The 19100-nt window shown below is 41.0% G+C and overlaps 1 protein-coding gene across 1 annotated transcript in view; it reads left to right on the forward strand.

The window, feature by feature from the left end:
- The window catches only part of LOC110491235 (calpain-2 catalytic subunit), a 40692-nt gene that overhangs the window by 20978 nt on the left and 614 nt on the right, over positions 1-19100 (forward strand). Inside the window, exons 9-18 of the mRNA XM_036946001.1 lie at positions 1221-1381; positions 5897-6066; positions 8195-8418; positions 11054-11090; positions 12108-12173; positions 15114-15171; positions 15300-15364; positions 16290-16358; positions 17370-17448; positions 18554-18670. Of these exons, the coding sequence (XP_036801896.1) occupies positions 1221-1381; positions 5897-6066; positions 8195-8418; positions 11054-11090; positions 12108-12173; positions 15114-15171; positions 15300-15364; positions 16290-16358; positions 17370-17448; positions 18554-18670 (1046 nt within the window). The remainder of the gene's footprint in view (positions 1-1220; positions 1382-5896; positions 6067-8194; positions 8419-11053; positions 11091-12107; positions 12174-15113; positions 15172-15299; positions 15365-16289; positions 16359-17369; positions 17449-18553; positions 18671-19100) is intronic.

Here is a 19100-nt window from a genome sequence, read left to right on the forward strand (position 1 = left end):
TACCTGTGTTGCTTTGTATTGTGAAATGTGTGTATATATATATATTATTTTTTAACAGACAGACAAATCAGGTTATTGCTTGGAGAATATTGAACTGGCAAATGTCATTTCTGTTTTGTGGTGTTTTTGTGTTCTGTTCCACAGGTTGGATTTCACAGTCTGTGTTAATACTGTACATATAATATAAAGGCCATTTATCTCATGTGTCCCCAGGCTATTGAGCACAGAGGCCTCAGTGGGAGTGACTAAAGAATTCTACCTTGGAATTCTGTGGTCACGCCCAACTTACTGAGAAAAGTATTTGTCATCGTTTCATTTTAGCGAATCACGCGACTCCCAAGACGGTGCTACAAATAGAGGCGAGACCCAACATGTATGGGGGAAGGATAGGGGGAAGATGATTGGTTGGTAGATGAAGCTGATTGAGACAGCTGGGAGTTTCTCCCTGTTTTTTTGTCTGTTTGCTAACGAACGCCAAGTTTAAAATTTAAATACCATTGAATTGCTTACTTCCGAGCTCGTTCCCATCAACGTTGCAGATAACAAACAGAGTAGCAACAGCATATACGATGCTGTTGGTTTAGTTCACCTGGTTTAGTAAGGTCATCATATGATCCCCATATGTGATGTGTGTGTGGGATGTACGTTAGCATATGATGTGTGTGTGGGATGTACGTTAGCATATGTAGTGTGTGTGGTTTGACCCGTTGGTCCACCAGGCTCTTCGTACATCAAATCAAATCAAATTTATTCGTACATCAGCTGATATCTCAAAGTGCTCAAAGTGCTGTACAGCCCAGTCTAAAACCCCAAACAGCAAGCAATGCAGAAGCACAGAAGTTTCTGGGAATGAGATACTTTTATCGAAAGCAATTTTTTTTATTTTACCTTTATTTAACTAGGCAAGTCAGTTAAGAACAAAATCATATTTTCAATGACGGCCTAGGAACAGTGGGTTAACTGCCTTGTTCAGGGGCAGAACGACAGATTTGTACCTTGTCAGCTCGGGGATTTGAACTTGCAACCTTCCGGTTACTAGTCCAACGCTCTAACCACTAGGCTACTCTGCCGCCCCATTGGAATCAAACCCACTATCCTGGCCTTACAAGTGCCGTGCTTGACCAACCGAGCTTGATTTGTGTGTTAAGGAATAATAGTTTACCGACTTGGTCTTTACAGGATGTCCTTCTCTGACTCTGTGTTGCTTCATGTCTTTACAGGATGTCGTACACGGACTTCATGAAGAATTACCATCGTCTGGAGATCTGCACTCTGACCCCTGACACCCTGACCTCCGATGATACAAAACAATGGAGTGCGACCAACTACGACGGGGCCTGGAGGAAAGGATCGACCGCAGGAGGATGCAGGAATAATGCCCGTAAAGCACGCCCCATACACACAGACACACACACCACAGGAGGATGTTTATGGGAGGACAGCTCATAATAATGGAGTAAATGGAATGGAGTAAATGGAATGGAGTAAATGGAATTGCGTTAATGGAATGGCGTTAATGGAATGGAGTAAATGGAATGGAGTAAATGGAATGGAGTAAATGGAATGTCGTTAATGGAATGGCGTTAATGGAATGGCGTTAATGGAATGGAGTAAATGGAATGAAGTAAATGGAATGGCGTTAATGGAATGGCGTTAATGGAATGGCGTAAATGGAATGGAGTAAATGGAATGGAGTAAATGGAATGGCGTGAATGGAATGGCGTGAATGGAATGGAGTAAATGGAATGGCGTTAATGGAATGGCGTTAATGGAATGGCGTTAATGGAATGGCGTTAATGGAATGGCGTAAATGGAATGGAGTAAATGGAATGGAGTAAATGGAATGTCGTTAATGGAATGGCGTTAATGGAATGGCGTTAATGGAATGGCGTAAATGGAATGGAGTAAATGGAATGGAGTAAATGGAATGGCGTGAATGGAATGGAGTAAATGGAATGGCGTTAATGGAATGGAGTAAATGGAATGAAGTAAATGGAATGGCGTTAATGGAATGGCGTTAATGGAATGGCGTAAATGGAATGGAGTAAATGGAATGGAGTAAATGGAATGGCGTGAATGGAATGGAGTAAATGGAATGGAGTAAATGGAATGGCGTTAATGGAATGGAGTAAATGGAATGAAGTAAATGGAATGGCGTTAATGGAATGGCGTTAATGGAATGGAGTAAATGGAATGGAGTAAATGGAATGGAGTAAATGGAATGAAGTAAATGGAATGAAGTAAATGGAATGGAGTAAATGGAATGGCGTTAATGGAATGGAGTAAATGGAATGAAGTAAATGGAATGGAGTAAATGGAATGGAGTAAATGGAATGGCGTGAATGGAATGGAGTAAATGGAATGGAGTAAATGGAATGGAGTAAATGGAATGGAGTAAATGGAATGGCGTGAATGGAATGGTATTAAATGGAATGGCGTGAATGGAATGGAGTAAATGGAATGGAGTAAATGGAATGAAGTAAATGGAATGGATTAAATGGAATGGCGTAAATGGAATGGCGTGAATGGAATGGAGTAAATGGAATGGCGTGAATGGAATGGAGTAAATGGAATGGCGTTAATGGAATGGCGTAAATGGAATGGAGTAAATGGAATGGAGTAAATGGAATGTCGTTAATGGAATGGCGTTAATGGAATGGCGTTAATGGAATGGCGTAAATGGAATGGAGTAAATGGAATGGCGTGAATGGAATGGAGTAAATGGAATGGCGTTAATGGAATGGAGTAAATGGAATGAAGTAAATGGAATGGCGTTAATGGAATGGCGTTAATGGAATGGCGTAAATGGAATGGAGTAAATGGAATGGAGTAAATGGAATGGCGTGAATGGAATGGAGTAAATGGAATGGAGTAAATGGAATGGCGTTAATGGAATGGAGTAAATGGAATGAAGTAAATGGAATGGCGTTAATGGAATGGCGTTAATGGAATGGAGTAAATGGAATGGAGTAAATGGAATGGAGTAAATGGAATGAAGTAAATGGAATGAAGTAAATGGAATGGAGTAAATGGAATGGCGTTAATGGAATGGAGTAAATGGAATGAAGTAAATGGAATGGAGTAAATGGAATGGAGTAAATGGAATGGCGTGAATGGAATGGAGTAAATGGAATGGAGTAAATGGAATGGAGTAAATGGAATGGAGTAAATGGAATGGCGTGAATGGAATGGTATTAAATGGAATGGCGTGAATGGAATGGAGTAAATGGAATGGAGTAAATGGAATGAAGTAAATGGAATGGATTAAATGGAATGGCGTAAATGGAATGGCGTGAATGGAATGGAGTAAATGGAATGGCGTGAATGGAATGGAGTAAATGGAATGGAGTAAATGGAATGAAGTAAATGGAATGGAGTAAATGGAATGGAGTAAATGGAATGGCGTTAATGGAATGGCGTTAATGGAATGGCGTTAATGGAATGGAGTAAATGGAATGGAGTAAAGGGAATGGCGTTAATGGAATGGCGTTAATGGAATGGAGTAAATGGAATGGAGTAAAGGGAATGGCGTAAATGGAATGGCGTTAATGGAATGGCGTAAATGGAATGGAGTAAATGGAATGGAGTAAAGGGAATGGCGTGAATGGAGTAAATGGAATGTCGTTAATGGAATGGCGTTAATGGAATGGAGTAAATGGAATGGAGTAAATGGAATGGCGTAAATGGAATGGCGTTAATGGAATGGCGTTAATGGAATGGAGTTAATGGAATGGAGTAAAGGGAATGGCTTAAATGGAATGGCGTTAAGTGAATGGCGTGAATGGAGTAAATGGAATGTCGTTAATGGAATGGCGTTAATGGAATGGAGTAAATGGAATGGAGTAAATGGAATGGCGTAAATGGAATGGCGTTAATGGAATGGCGTTAATGGAATGGAGTTAATGGAATGGAGTAAATGGAATGGCGTGAATGGAGTAAATGGTATGTCGTTAATGGAATGGCGTTAATGGAATGGAGTAAATGGAATGGAGTAAATGGAATGGAGTTAATGGAATGGCGTTAATGGAATGGAGTAAATGGAATGGAGTAAATGGAATGGCGTTAATGGAATGGCGTAAATGGAATGGCGTTAATGGAATGGAGTAAAGGGAATGGCGTGAATGGAGTAAATGGAATGTCGTTAATGGAATGGAGTAAATGGAATGTCGTTAATGGAATGGAGTAAAGGGAATGTCGTTAATGGAATGGAGTAAAGGGAATGGCGTGAATGGAGTAAATGGAATGTCGTTAATGGAATGGTGTTAATGGAATGGAGTAAATGGAATGTCGTTATTGGAATGGCGGTAATGGAATGGAGTAAATGGAATGGAGTAAATGGAATGGCGTAAATGGAATGGCGTTAATGGAATGGCGTTAATGGAATGGAGTTAATGGAATGGAGTAAATGGAATGGCGTGAATGGAGTAAATGGAATGTCGTTAATGGAATGGCGTTAATGGAATGGAGTAAATGGAATGGAGTAAATGGAATGGAGATAATGGAATGGCGTTAATGGAATGGAGTAAATGGAATGGAGTAAATGGAATGGCGTTAATGGAATGGCGTAAATGGAATGGCGTTAATGGAATGGAGTAAAGGGAATGGCGTGAATGGAGTAAATGGAATGTCGTTAATGGAATGGCGTTAATGGAATGGAGTAAATGGAATGGCGTTAATGGAATGGAGTAAATGGAATGGAGTAAATGGAATGGCGTTAATGGAATGGCGTTAATGGAATGGAGTAAATGGAATGGAGTAAATGGAATGGAGTAAAGGGAATGGAGTAAATGGAATGAAGTAAATGGAATGGCGTTAATGGAATGGCGTTAATGGAATGGAGTAAATGGAATGGAGTAAATGGAATGGCGTTAATGGAATGGCGTTAATGGAATGGAGTAAATGGAATGGAGTAAATGGAATGGAGTAAATGGAATGGCGTTAATGGAATGGCGTTAATGGAATGGCGTTAATGGAATGGAGTAAAGGGAATGGCGTGAATGGAATGGCGTTAATGGAATGGCGTTAATGGAATGGCGTTAATGGAATGGAGTAAATGGAATGGAGTAAATGGAATGGCGTTAATGGAATGGAGTAAATGGAATGGCGTTAATGGAATGGCGTAAATGGAATGGAGTAAATGGAATGGCGTTAATGGAATGGCGTGAATGGAATGGAGTAAATGGAATGGCGTGAATGGAGTAAATGGAATGGAGTAAATGGAATGGAGTAAATGGAATGGGGTAAATGGAATGGCGTGAATGGAATGGAGTAAATGGAATGGAGTAAATGGAATGGCTTAAATGGAATGGTATCAAACATCAGGAAACCAAATGTATTTTGAGTTCCATACCATTCCATTAATTCCGTCCCAGCCATTACTATGAGCCCGTCCTCCCCAATTGAGGTGTCACCAACCTCCACAGGCAGTTTCCTCAGCCACAGAAGTGGAGTCTTTATGTCAAACGTCAGGCTAAATCCATGCAGTGGAAATGGCCGACGAGTATGAATAAAACACCTTCTGTTCTAACCTTCTGTTCAACCCAACTCTCATATTGACCCTGGTCAATCTCTACTCCCACAGATCCTTCCACAGTTCCTTCCACAGACACCTCCACAGTTCCTTCCACAGATCCTTTCACAGATCCCTCCACAGATCCTTCCACAGATCCCTCCACAGATCCTTCCACAGATACCTCCACAGATCCTTCCACAGATACCTCCACAGATACCTCCACAGATCCTCCCACAGATACCTCCACATATCCTTCCACAGATCCTTCCACAGATACCTCTAAAAAATACCACAAACACACCTCAACCACACACTACACTAAGTCATACTTTATAACAGTAATCTCCTTCATAATAACCCTGGCCCCCCGCCTCCCCCCAACAGACACGTTCTGGATGAATCCCCAATTCAAGATCAATCTGCAGGAAGAGGATGACGACCCGGGGGATAATGAGGTGGGCTGTAGCTTCGTGGTGGGACTCATCCAGAAGAACAGAAGACGGATGAGGAAAGTAGGAGAGGACATGCACACCATCGGATTCGCCATCTATGAGGTGGGGCTTGGGGGGGGGGCGGCGGCATCATTATAATAATATACTGGTCCTAGATCTGTTTGTGCTCTCGCCAATCAATCATTTGATCAATTATGTTTTATGATTCCCTGTTTACATAATCAGCAGTTGTCACACAAAAAAGTGCATTACAGATACCCAGCCTAAAACCCCAAAGAGCAAGCAATGCAGAGGCAGGAGTTAAAACTCCATTGCTATCCATGTCAAGCCATTGAGTTGGCAGGATAAACAGACCAGCACTCAGGCTATATTAAACCCACTGCTGTCAGATAAATCCATAATTAATACCAGTCCTGTTTGTTATAGGCCTGTTACTTTTATTGTGATTTATACTGTATATATACTGTATTAAAATATGACATTTAGCAGACACCTCTATACATTTTAAGAATCTGCGGTTTCCCGGGAATCAAACTCACAATTCTGCTGTTCTGAGCACCTTGCTCTACCAACTGAGCTGCAGAAGATCCCCCTCTGGTTGTGGCTGATTAACCTTATGTGATGTTTTTTTTAAAATTTTACCTTTATTTAACCAGTCAAGTCAGTTTAAGAACAAATTCTTATTTACAATGACGGCCTAGGAGCAGTAGGTTAACTGCCTTGTTCAGGGGAAGAACGACAGATTTTTACCTTGTCAGCTCGGGGATTCGATCTTGCAACCTTTCAGTTACTAGTCCAACGCTCTGACCACTAGGCTACCTGCCGTCCCTACACTCTAACCACTAGGCTACCTGCCGTCCCTACACTCTAACCATTAGGCTACTTACCGTCCCAACACTCTAACCACTAGGCTACCTGCCGTCCCTACACTCTAACCACTAGGCTACCTGCCGTCCCTACACTCTAACCACTAGGCTACCTGCCCTCCCTACACTCTAACCACTAGGCTACCTGCCATCCCTACACTCTAACCACTAGGCTGCCTGCCATCCCTACACTCTAACCACTAGGCTACCTGCCGTCCCTACTCTCTAACCACTAGGCTACCTGCCATCCCTACACTCTAACCACTAGGCTACCTGCCATCCCTACACTCTAACCACTAGGCTACCTGCCGTCCCTACACTCTAACCACTAGGCTACCTGCCGTCCCTACACTCTAACCATTAGGCTACCTGCCGTCCCTACTCTCTAACCACTAGGCTACCTGCCGTCCCTACACTCTAAACACTAGGCTACCTGCCGTCCCTACACTCTAACCACTAGGCTACCTGCCGTCCCTACACTCTAACCACTAGGCTACCTGCCGTCCCTACTCTCTAACCACTAGGCTACCTGCCGTCCCTACACTCTAAACACTAGGCTACCTGCCGTCCCTACACTCTAACCACTAGGCTACCTGCCGTCCCTACACTCTAACCACTAGGCTACCTGCCGTCCCTACACTCTAACCACTAGGTTACCTGCCGTCCCTTCACTCTAACCACTAGGCTACCTGCCGTCCCTACACTCTAACCACTAGGTTACCTGCCGTCCCTTCACTCTAACCACTAGGCTACCTGCTGTCCCTACACTCTAACCACTAGGCTACCTGCCGTCCCTACACTCTAACCATTAGGCTACTTACCGTCCCAACACTCTAACCACTAGGCTACCTGCCGTCCCTACACTCTAACCACTAGGCTACCTGCCGTCCCTACACTCTAACCACTAGGCTACCTGCCCTCCCTACACTCTAACCACTAGGCTACCTGCCATCCCTACACTCTAACCACTAGGCTACCTGCCATCCCTACACTCTAACCACTAGGCTACCTGCCGTCCCTACTCTCTAACCACTAGGCTACCTGCCATCCCTACACTCTAACCACTAGGCTACCTGCCATCCCTACACTCTAACCACTAGGCTACCTGCCGTCCCTACTCTCTAACCACTAGGCTACCTGCCGTCCCTACACTCTAAACACTAGGCTACCTGCCGTCCCTACACTCTAACCACTAGGCTACCTGCCGTCCCTACACTCTAACCACTAGGCTACCTGCCGTCCCTACACTCTAACCACTAGGTTACCTGCCGTCCCTTCACTCTAACCACTAGGCTACCTGCCGTCCCTACACTCTAACCACTAGGCTACGCTGCTGATGTAACATTATGTGTTTCTACTCCCAGGTACCACAACAGTTCCACGGCCAGAGGGAGGTCCACCTGGATAAGAACTATTTCCTGACCCATGCCCAGAAGGCCCGCTCTGAGACCTTCGTAAACCTGAGAGAGGTCAGCACCCGCTTCAAACTGCCCCCAGGAGAATACCTCATCGTCCCCTCCACCTTCGAGGCCGACCTGAACGGGGACTTCTGCCTTAGAGTGTTCTCAGAAAAACAGGCCCAATTTCAGTAAGGAGTGTGTGTGTGTGTGTACGCAGTGATTCTTCCTGTAAAAGTTGCGTCATACTGCAGCACACCTTGCGGGCTGCCACAGAATTCTAAGGCACGTTATTTAAGTGTCCGCCATTGTTGCCATTAATGTTAGTTAGTGCTAGTTTTACCACCAGAGGGCATCTTTGAGAAGCATTTGACTTTTTGTAATATTGGCTGTACTAGAGAATTTAAAACCTTTTTATTTTTTGTCAGGACATAGTATATGGGATTGATTTTAAGAAATGTATCTTAATTAATTTGATTAATATTATGGTGTTTCTATTCCAATAAATTTTCCGTTAGGAAAATATGGCGCTGTACAACGTGACCGTTTCCACACCCTAATTGTAGTCTAACCAATACCCAAACGGAGATTAAGGGGAAATAAAAATCTCATTGATTTATCAAGATCAGTCCCTATGCTCGTCTCAGAGCAGCGTGAAACGGTGCTGAAATAGTTGACACCCAGGTAGGCTATTGCTTCAAATCCTATTATAACATTTGGATGACGGCGGGCCAGACCATAATAAGTATATAATATTAGCACAATTAATTGGCCTACACTACAAACGTAACATCTTTAACACATATGGTTAGCACATAAACAACACAATAATAATTATCTGATTACGCTCATAAAATCACTGTCTCTATTCAGTTATTATTTGTGTCTTTCTCTGTGCGTTGATTGGTGGGGGAAAACAGGTCTATGTAGCCTTATTATGTAGCCTTCTATGTAGCCTTCTTATGCAGCCTTCCTATAACAGCAACATTTGTTCAGAACAATTAGCTTGACAACAAGATAAAATGTTGCTCTCAAAACGTATCAAGAAGCAGAATGTACAGAGAGATATGCGTTCATCTCTCCCGTCTTTTCCCAATGCCAAGCCGTGGCGTCTTATTTGCAATGGAAAACAATCACTGTTTATGAATCCCGCCCCATATAGAGGCCCGACGCAGAAACATTGAATCGTTAACAGCAAGCTGCACACACAGCTTTTTTTGCGGACATATTCTGTAACTTAAACAGGTTAAATCTGCAGTTTACAAGGAAGAGATCAGGATAGGATCAGGACAACCAAAACATTTCTTTATTAATGACTATCAGAAAGAATGTTGGTACTTATTTATTTTGATCCAAAGCCATGAATGACTGAGTCACTCAGATTTATGTAGGTGCTGAGGCTATATGACTGAGTCACTCAGCTTTATGTAGGTGAGGCTATATGACTGAGTCACTCAGCTTTATGTAGGTGCCGAGGCTATATGACTGAGTCACTCAGCTTTATGTAGGTGCCGAGGCTATATGACTGAGTCACTCAGATTTATGTAGGTGCTGAGGCTATATGACTGAGTCACTCAGCTTTATGTAGGTGAGGCTATATGACTGAGTCACTCAGCTTTATGTAGGTGCCGAGGCTATATGACTGAGTCACTCAGCTTTATGTAGGTGCCGAGGCTATATGACTGAGTCACTCAGTAGTTGTTGAGGCTATATGACTGAGTCACTCAGTAGGTGCCGAGGCTATATGACTGAGTCACTCAGTAGGTGCCGAGGCTATATGACTGAGTCACTCAGTAGGTGCTGAGGCTATATGACTGAGTCACTCAGTAGGTGCCGAGGCTATATGACTGAGTCACTCAGTAGGTGTTGAGGCTATATGACTGAGTCACTCAGTAGGTGCCGAGGCTATATGACTGAGTCACTCAGTAGGTGCCGAGGCTATATGACTGAGTCACTCAGTAGGTGCCGAGGCTATATGACTGAGTCACTCAGCTTTATGTAGGTGCCGAGGCTATATGACTGAGTCACTCAGCTTTATGTAGGTGCCGAGGCTATATGACTGAGTCACTCAGTAGGTGTTGAGGCTATATGACTGAGTCACTCAGTAGGTGCCGAGGCTATATGACTGAGTCACTCAGCTTTATGTAGGTGCCGAGGCTATATGACTGAGTCACTCAGTAGGTGTTGAGGCTATATGACTGAGTCACTCAGTAGGTGCCGAGGCTATATGACTGAGTCACTCAGCTTTATGTAGGTGTTGAGGCTATATGACTGAGTCATCAACTTGATTATTTAGCAGACATCACTTGCCAATATTTAGTCAACACATATATCGTAAGAATATCATGGAATATAATTGAACATTTTAATTTCTCTTAGAATAAAAACCTTAGTTGAACAACAGTTTTAGTAAGTAATACTGACGAGTATAAATAAATAGGTGTTTTTCCGGGTGTGTGCGCGTGCAGGACAGAGGAAGACCAATTCTCACACTATTGTCCTAAATTCAATCACCTTCTTCATCCTCATCATTCAATTAATTGATATTCAATTTTGAAGTTGTGCACAATTATCAGTTTCAATTTGGTTTATGTCGCCCATTCATTCATTGTCTGTTAGAAACACAGTAGTGCCTTGGGACCCAAAAGCATAACCAGTGCTCTAACTCCCCCTTGTGGTGGTCTGGAGCAATGAAGCAGTGACGCAGAGTACCGTACTAAACCACATATTACCTCTAAATCCCGCAGAATAATCCCAAAATGTAGTTGAGCAACAATTGTATGTGTGTACATATGTGTTTAATGTGTTTATTTCTCTGTTCCACAGCCACTGTGAAGACCGTGTAGAGGCTAAACTAGACAATGTAAGGAACCAAATCACACTATCACTACTATACCCTGTGACTTATCCTATCACTACTATTGCATACCCTGTGACTTATCCTATCACTACTACAGCATACCCTGTGACTTATCCTATCACTACTACAGCATACCCTGTGACTTATCCTATCACTACTATACCCTGTGTCTTATCCTACCACTACTACAGCATACCCTGTGTCTTATCCTATCACTACTATAGCATACCTTGTGGCTTATCCTATCACTACTATAGCTTACCCTGTGACTTATCCTATCACTACTATAGCATACCCTGTGACTTATCCTATCACTACTACAGCATATCCTGTGACTTATCCTATCACTACTATAGCATACCCTGTGACTTATCCTATCACTACTATACCGTGTCACTTATCCTATCACTACTATAGCATACCCTGTGACTTATCCTATTACTGCTATAGCATACCCTGTGACTTATCCTATTACTACTATACCCTGTGACTTATCCTACCACTACTATACCTTCCTACCACTCCTATAGCCTGTGACTTATCCTATTACTACTATAGCATACCCTGTGACTTATCCTATCACTACTATAACCTGTGACTTATCTTATCACTACTATAGCCTGTGACTTATCTTATCACTACTATAGCCTGTGACTTATCTTATCACTACTATAGTATGTGACTTATCCTAGTACTACTATAGCATACCCTGTGACTTATCCTGTTACTACTATAGCCTGTGACTTATCTTATCACTACTATAGCCTGTGACTTATCTTATCACTACTATAGCCTGTGACTTATCTTATCACTACTATAGCCTATGACTTATCCTATTGCTACTATAGCATACCCTGTGACTTATCCTATTACTACTATAGCCAGTGACTTATCTTATCACTACTATAGCCTGTGACTTATCCTATTACTACTATAGCATACCCTGTGACTTATCCTACCACTACTATACCCTGTCACTTATCAATGTGCTAAATGTGTTTTTCACTCCTATTTCCCCAGGACACTGTGTCTGAAGCGGAGGTTGATGCTGGGTTCAGAGGTCTGTTCGCCAAGCTAGCTGGAAAAGTGAGTTTTACTGACCGTTATCACTGAGGGGGGAAAAAGGCTTCGGTAGTGAGTGTCTGTCACGTGGGGTGTTTACACACACACCTCATTTCTGTCGCCGTGACAATTGCCACCTTTTTGTTCTGAAAGGGGCGGAGCATGGAAATAAAATACACACACATGTCATCAACAGTTTATTTTCCCGGCTGAGTTACATAATTCACAACAACAACAACACATAATTCACAACAACAATACATAATTCACAACAGCAATACATAATTCACAACAACAATACATAATTCACAACAGCAATACATAATTCACAACAACAATACATAATTCACAACAACAACACATAATTCACAACAACAATACATAATTCACAACAACAACACATAATTCACAACAACAATACATAATTCACAACAACAATACATAATTCACAACAACAACACATAATTCACAACAACAATACATAATTCACAACAACAACACATAATTCACAACAACAATACATAATTCACAACAACAACACATAATTCACAACAGCAATACATAATTCACAACAACAACACATAATTCACAACAACAACACATAATTCACAACAACAATACATAATTCACAACAACAATACATAATTCACAACAACAATACATAATTCACAACAACAATACATAATTCACAACAACAACACATAATTCACAACAACAACACATAATTCACAACAACAATACATAATTCACAACAACAATACATAATTCACAACAACAATACATAATTCACAACAACAACACATAATTCACAACAACAACACATAATTCACAACAACAATACATAATTCACAACAGCAATACATAATTCACAACAACAATACATAATTCACAACAGCAATACATAATTCACAACAACAATACATAATTCACAACAACAATACATAATTCACAACAACAATACATAATTCACAACAGCAATACATAATTCACAACAACAACACATAATTCACAACAACAATACATAATTCACAACAACAACACATAATTCACAACAACAATACATAATTCACAACAACAATACATAATTCACAACAACAACACATAATTCACAACAACAATACATAATTCACAACAACAACACATAATTCACAACAACAATACATAATTCACAACAACAACACATAATTCACAACAGCAATACATAATTCACAACAACAACACATAATTCACAACAACAACACATAATTCACAACAACAATACATAATTCACAACAACAATACATAATTCACAACAACAATACATAATTCACAACAACAATACATAATTCACAACAACAACACATAATTCACAACAACAACACATAATTCACAACAACAATACATAATTCACAACAACAATACATAATTCACAACAACAATACATAATTCACAACAACAACACATAATTCACAACAACAACACATAATTCACAACAACAATACATAATTCACAACAACAATACATAATTCACAACAACAACACATAATTCACAACAACAACAATACATAATTCACAACAACAACAATACATAATTCACAACAACAACAATACATAATTCACAACAACAATACATAATTCACAACAACAACAATACATAATTCACAACAACAATACATAATTCACAACAACAACACATAATTCACAACAACAATACATAATTCACAACAACAACAATACATAATTCACAACAACAACAATACATAATTCACAACAACAACAATACATAATTCACAACAACAATACATAATTCACAACAACAACAATACATAATTCACAACAACAATACATAATTCACAACAACAACACATAATTCACAACAACAACAATATTTAGTCTTCGGTGCTCCTGTTACTTAAATCCCCAGCAGCTCTCGTACATATCTTTATATCTTTATCACAGGACCGATTTCAAGACATTGGCAACAGATCAACAATTCAATACGGCGAACTAATGTAACTCATTTCTAGAGGTATTGCGCAAACACTCGTTTTTAAAACATTTTTTTATAGAAGGGCGTGACCAGGGGAGAAGTGGAGCGGATCAATGACACTCACACCACAGAAACAACACACTGTACTTTACAATCACACAGCTGCTTCTCTCACCGTTCTTGTTCTCCCTGTGCACGCCAACCTACACACAGTAATGGGAATCTGCTGAAGAGTAGCAAACAGACAGATTTAAATACAGAAAGCCACACCCTGAATTACAATCAACTACACCTGGCAACGAGAAAGAAGCTCTGTGTTCACAACTCAACAGTTCCACCCTGTGACATAAACCTCGTCACTGCAGCCATGTGGGTCTTACTGGGGTACGGATGCAAAAATCCCCCCCAAAAAAATCTATCGTTGTCGGCCATTTCAAATTAGCCCCAAGGTTGCCTTGTTAAATCTGGTTTATTTTCATAAACTAAATACCATGACTGTTTTCACATTAGCTTGGAATGCTTTTTGAAATGTCCAATACAACAGACTTTGGTGATATCGTTATCAACTTACTGCCTACCCCTTAATAAAAATATAAAAGTTTAGCTAAAAGTTTAGCTATTAGCATGCTAACACTCATTAATTAAGACAGGCTGAATAGCTAGCATAGCTAGCCATCGCTAGCATTCACCGGTTGAAGTTGAAGTAACTTTTGAGGGTAATGCAGTTGACTCGTGACTATGACATGAATATCTATCATTCACGACATTTTGATCAGGAGCGATAATCCATCTTAAATTTTTTTTTTAAATATCCCCGAGCTGACAAGGTACAAATCTGTCGTTCTGCCCCTGAACAGGCAGTTAACCCACTGTTCCTAGGCCGTCATTGAAAATAAGAATTTGTTCTTAACTGACTTGCCTGGTTAAATAAAGGTTAAATAAATAAATAAATAAACATAAGAGTTGTAATTTTTGTGACTGTCACTTGTTTCTAGGACATGGAGATTTCAGCAGCTGAGCTCCAGTCGATTCTCAACAAAATCATAGCTAAACGTGAGTGAAGTGCTATATATGCTCTCTTTCCCGTCATGATTCGTATTTCTCCTGTACATACTGCGTACTGTTTTATGTAGAGTGGAAGTCTGCAGAAGTCCTAACTCTTTGTGATGTCTCCTCTACAGGAACGGACATAAAGACGGACGGCTTCAGCCTGGAAACAGCCAGAGTCATGGTCAATCTCATGGACGTATCCTTAACGGCAGGGTAGCCTAGTGGTTAGAGCGTTGGACTAGTAACCGGAAGGTTGCAAGTTCAAACCCCCGAGCTGACAAGGTACAAATCTGTCGTTCTGCCCCTGAACAGGCAGTTAACCCACTGTTCCTAGGCCGTCATTGAAAATAAGAATTTGTTCTTAACTGACTTGCCTAATTAAATAAAGGTAAAATAAATAACATGCCTTCACAGCGCCGCTAGATTCAGACCTGGGTTTAAATACTATTTACAATGTCTCAGGTACTTTCACAAAGTTAGTATTCAGATGTATTTTATTTGCAAAGACAAGTAGTTTAATATTTGAAATTGTATTTGGAAAATACATCGACTCAAACACACTCCTGTGCGTATTTCAAAATGGTATGTGAAAAGAGTTTGAGAAAATAATTGTAAATACAATTTGGTCGACTATTAGTTTTTTTTTAGAAAAAAACGTTAAAATACTTAAATAAAATTAATTGTTTTGGGCTGTGTTTTCTGAAAATACACAAATACACAAAAAAAATGGTATTTTAAGTACCAGATTCTCAAATACACATGTATTTGAACCTAGGTATGGCTACATCACAATGATTATATACTGTGTCTGTGTCTATACAAAGAATGGTATTCTAGATCTAGAATGGTATTCTAGAATGGTATTCTAGATCTAGAATGGTATTCTAGAATGGTATTCTAGATCTAGAATGGTATTCTAGAATGGTATTCTAGCTTGAGATCTGCACACTGTGCATAACTTGACACAAGTCTCCCATTGACCTCAATGAGTGACTTGGGCACACTCATCTCAACACTAAATCAGGCCCAACGTGACTAATGAAAGTTTTTAGTTTGGAATGTTCTGGTTTCTAAGGGCTTGCTGACGTGCGGATACTTGTTGAGCCTTAACCGTCGTACAGGACAACGGTAACGGACAACTGGGGCTGGGAGAATTTGCGACACTGTGGAAGAAGATCCAGAAATACTTGGTGAGGTTCTAGTGTGCATGTTACTGCTGTGGTAGCTCTGGTCCATGGCTTTACGTACAACTTTCAGCGTCCACAAGCTGCACGTAACCCCTTGGACCAGAGCTAATGCAGCATTATTTATGTTGTGTAAGAATGGACAGCCTATATACGAGTGTTTACTTTACAGAGTGTTCACAGTGTAGTGTGTGTTACAGTGTTCACAGTGTAGTGTGTGTTAGTGTTCACAGTGTAGTGTGTGTGTTAGTGTTCACAGTGTAGTGTGTGTGTTACAGTGTTCACAGTGTAGTGTGTGTGTTAGTGTTCACAGTGTAGTGTGTGTGTTAGTGTTCACAGTGTAGTGTGTGTGTTAGTGTTCACAGTGTAGTGTGTGTTTTACAATGTAATGTGTGTTTTACTGTGTTTACATTGTAGTGTGTGTTTTACAGTGTAGTGTGTGTTTTATAGTGTAGTGTGTGTTTTATAGTGTAGTGTGTGTGTGTGTAGTGTGTGTTTTACAGAGTTCAGTGTAGTGTGTGTTTTACAGTGTAGTGTGTGTTTTATAGTGTAGTGTGTGTGTGTGTAGTGTGTGTTTTACAGAGTTCAGTGTAGTGTGTGTTTTACAGTGTAGTGTGTGTTTTACAGTGTAGTGTGTGTTTTACAGTGTAGTGTGTGTTTTACAGTGTAGTGTGTGTGTTTCAGTGTTCAGTATAGTGTGTGTTTTACAGTGTTCACATTGTAGTGTGTGTTTTTTAGTGTAGTGTGTGTGTTTCAGTGTAGTGTGTGTTTTACAGTGTAGTGTGTTTTACAGTGTTCAGTGTAGTGTGTTTTATAGTGTAGTGTGTGTGTGTGTGTGTGTGTGTGTGTGTGTGTGTGTGTGTGTGTGTGTGTTTTTTACAGTGTTCAGTGTAGGGTATTTTACAGTGTAGTGTGTGTTTTACCCAGTGCAATCTGATTATAACCCTTCCTTATTCCCCCTCCATCCCGTCATCCATACCGTCATCCATCCCTCTCTCCATCCCTTCCTTCCTCTAGTCCATTTATAAGAAGAATGACATGGATAACTCTGGCACCATGAGTACCCCTGAAATGAGGATGGCCTTGAAAGATGCAGGTTTGTGGACATAAAATAAACAGAATTTTGTGCCACCAGAGACTCTGGGTTCGCGCCCCGGCTCTGTCGTAACCGGCCGCGACCGGGAGGTCCGTGGGGCGACGCACAATTGGCCTGGCGTCGTCCGGGTTAGGGAGGGGTTGGCCGGTAGGGATGTCCTTGTCTCATCGCGCACCAGCGACTCCTGTGGCGGGCCGGGAACAGTGCGCTCTAACCAAGGTTGCCAGGTGCACAGTGTTTCCTTCGACACATTGGTGCGGCTGGCTTCCGGGTTGGATGGCGAAGCAGTGCGGCTTGGTTGGGTTGTGTATCACAATCCCCTGAACAAGGCTTGTTCGACTGCCTTGTTCAGGGGAACAGTGGGTTAACTGCCTTGTTCAGGGGAACAGTGGGTTAACTGCCTTGTTCAGGGGAACAGTGGGTTAACTGCCTTGTTCAGGGGAACAGTGGGTTAACTGCCTTGTTTCAGGGGAACAGTGGGTTAACTGCCTTGTTCAGGGGAACAGTGGGTTAACTGCCTTGTTCAGGGGAACAGTGGGTTAACTGCCTTGTTCAGGGGAACAGTGGGTTAACTGCCTTGTTCAGGGGCAGAACGACACATTTTAGTTGAATGCATTCAGTTGTACAACTGACTAGGTATCCCCCTTTCCCTTTCCCTAAGTCTACTGTGAGTTGCTCTGGATAAGAGCATCTGCTAAATGACTCAAATGTACAGTATATACAGTACGGTATTAAATTATTTACCATTCATTTATATTGAGCACAAAATAATCTGAAACACAACCTAAACAACCTGCAAATGAAAAAAATACAATTGTTTAGTGAGTCACACGCTTGATGTAGTCAGTGCGTGCTACAATATGAATATTGGACCAAATATTAAACTTTTCACTATTGTATTTATAAGAATCTTCAAGGATGTCAATCTTTACTTGTTAAACAAAATCTCCTTCTCTGAGCAATTGTATTGGTATAAAATAACAAATTGAAGCATAAAATATAGCTTAGTATTTGAATAGTTTATTTAATTCAGTTATTATTACTCATCTTTATCAAGGCTGTCAATCATTTTTGGACCCCACAGTAATATTCTGTCTCCCACCAGGTTTCAGTCTGAACAACGCCATCCACCAGATTCTGGTTGTTCGGTATGGAGAGGCTGACATGACCATCGACTTTGATAACTTTGTCGCCTGCATCATGCGGCTCGAGATGATGTTCAGTAAGTACAACGGCGTCCTGTTTTAAAGTCACAATCCTGAATTTATGTTTTTCAGCCAAACAGGCAGCACTTTGTTTTCCAATAAAGCTGAGAGATGGCCATGGAGTGTACCAGCAGTAAATATTGCAGATTGTACCTTTTTTTTAATGTGTGGGTTACTTTTTTTTGGGGGGGGGGTATGCTTTTCTTCTCTTTTATCTATTTCGTTTCAGCTCAGGATTACAAGCAGACAGTTTGACTCTCCAAAGATAGGATTTATGGGGTATAAATATGTCATAATGTATATTTTAATTCATAGCCGTATCCAGGCAACTGAAAGTCGTCAGCGTTCTCTTCCTGTCTTACCGTGTCGGGTTCATGTGGAGACTTCTCTCTTCTGAGAGGGTAGAGTGTGTGTTTATAGACTCTCTTATGCCTGTATCTCTCTCTC

This window comes from Oncorhynchus mykiss, chromosome 16 (genome assembly GCF_013265735.2).
Source record: "Oncorhynchus mykiss isolate Arlee chromosome 16, USDA_OmykA_1.1, whole genome shotgun sequence".
Classification (NCBI taxonomy): Eukaryota; Metazoa; Chordata; class Actinopteri; order Salmoniformes; family Salmonidae; genus Oncorhynchus; species Oncorhynchus mykiss.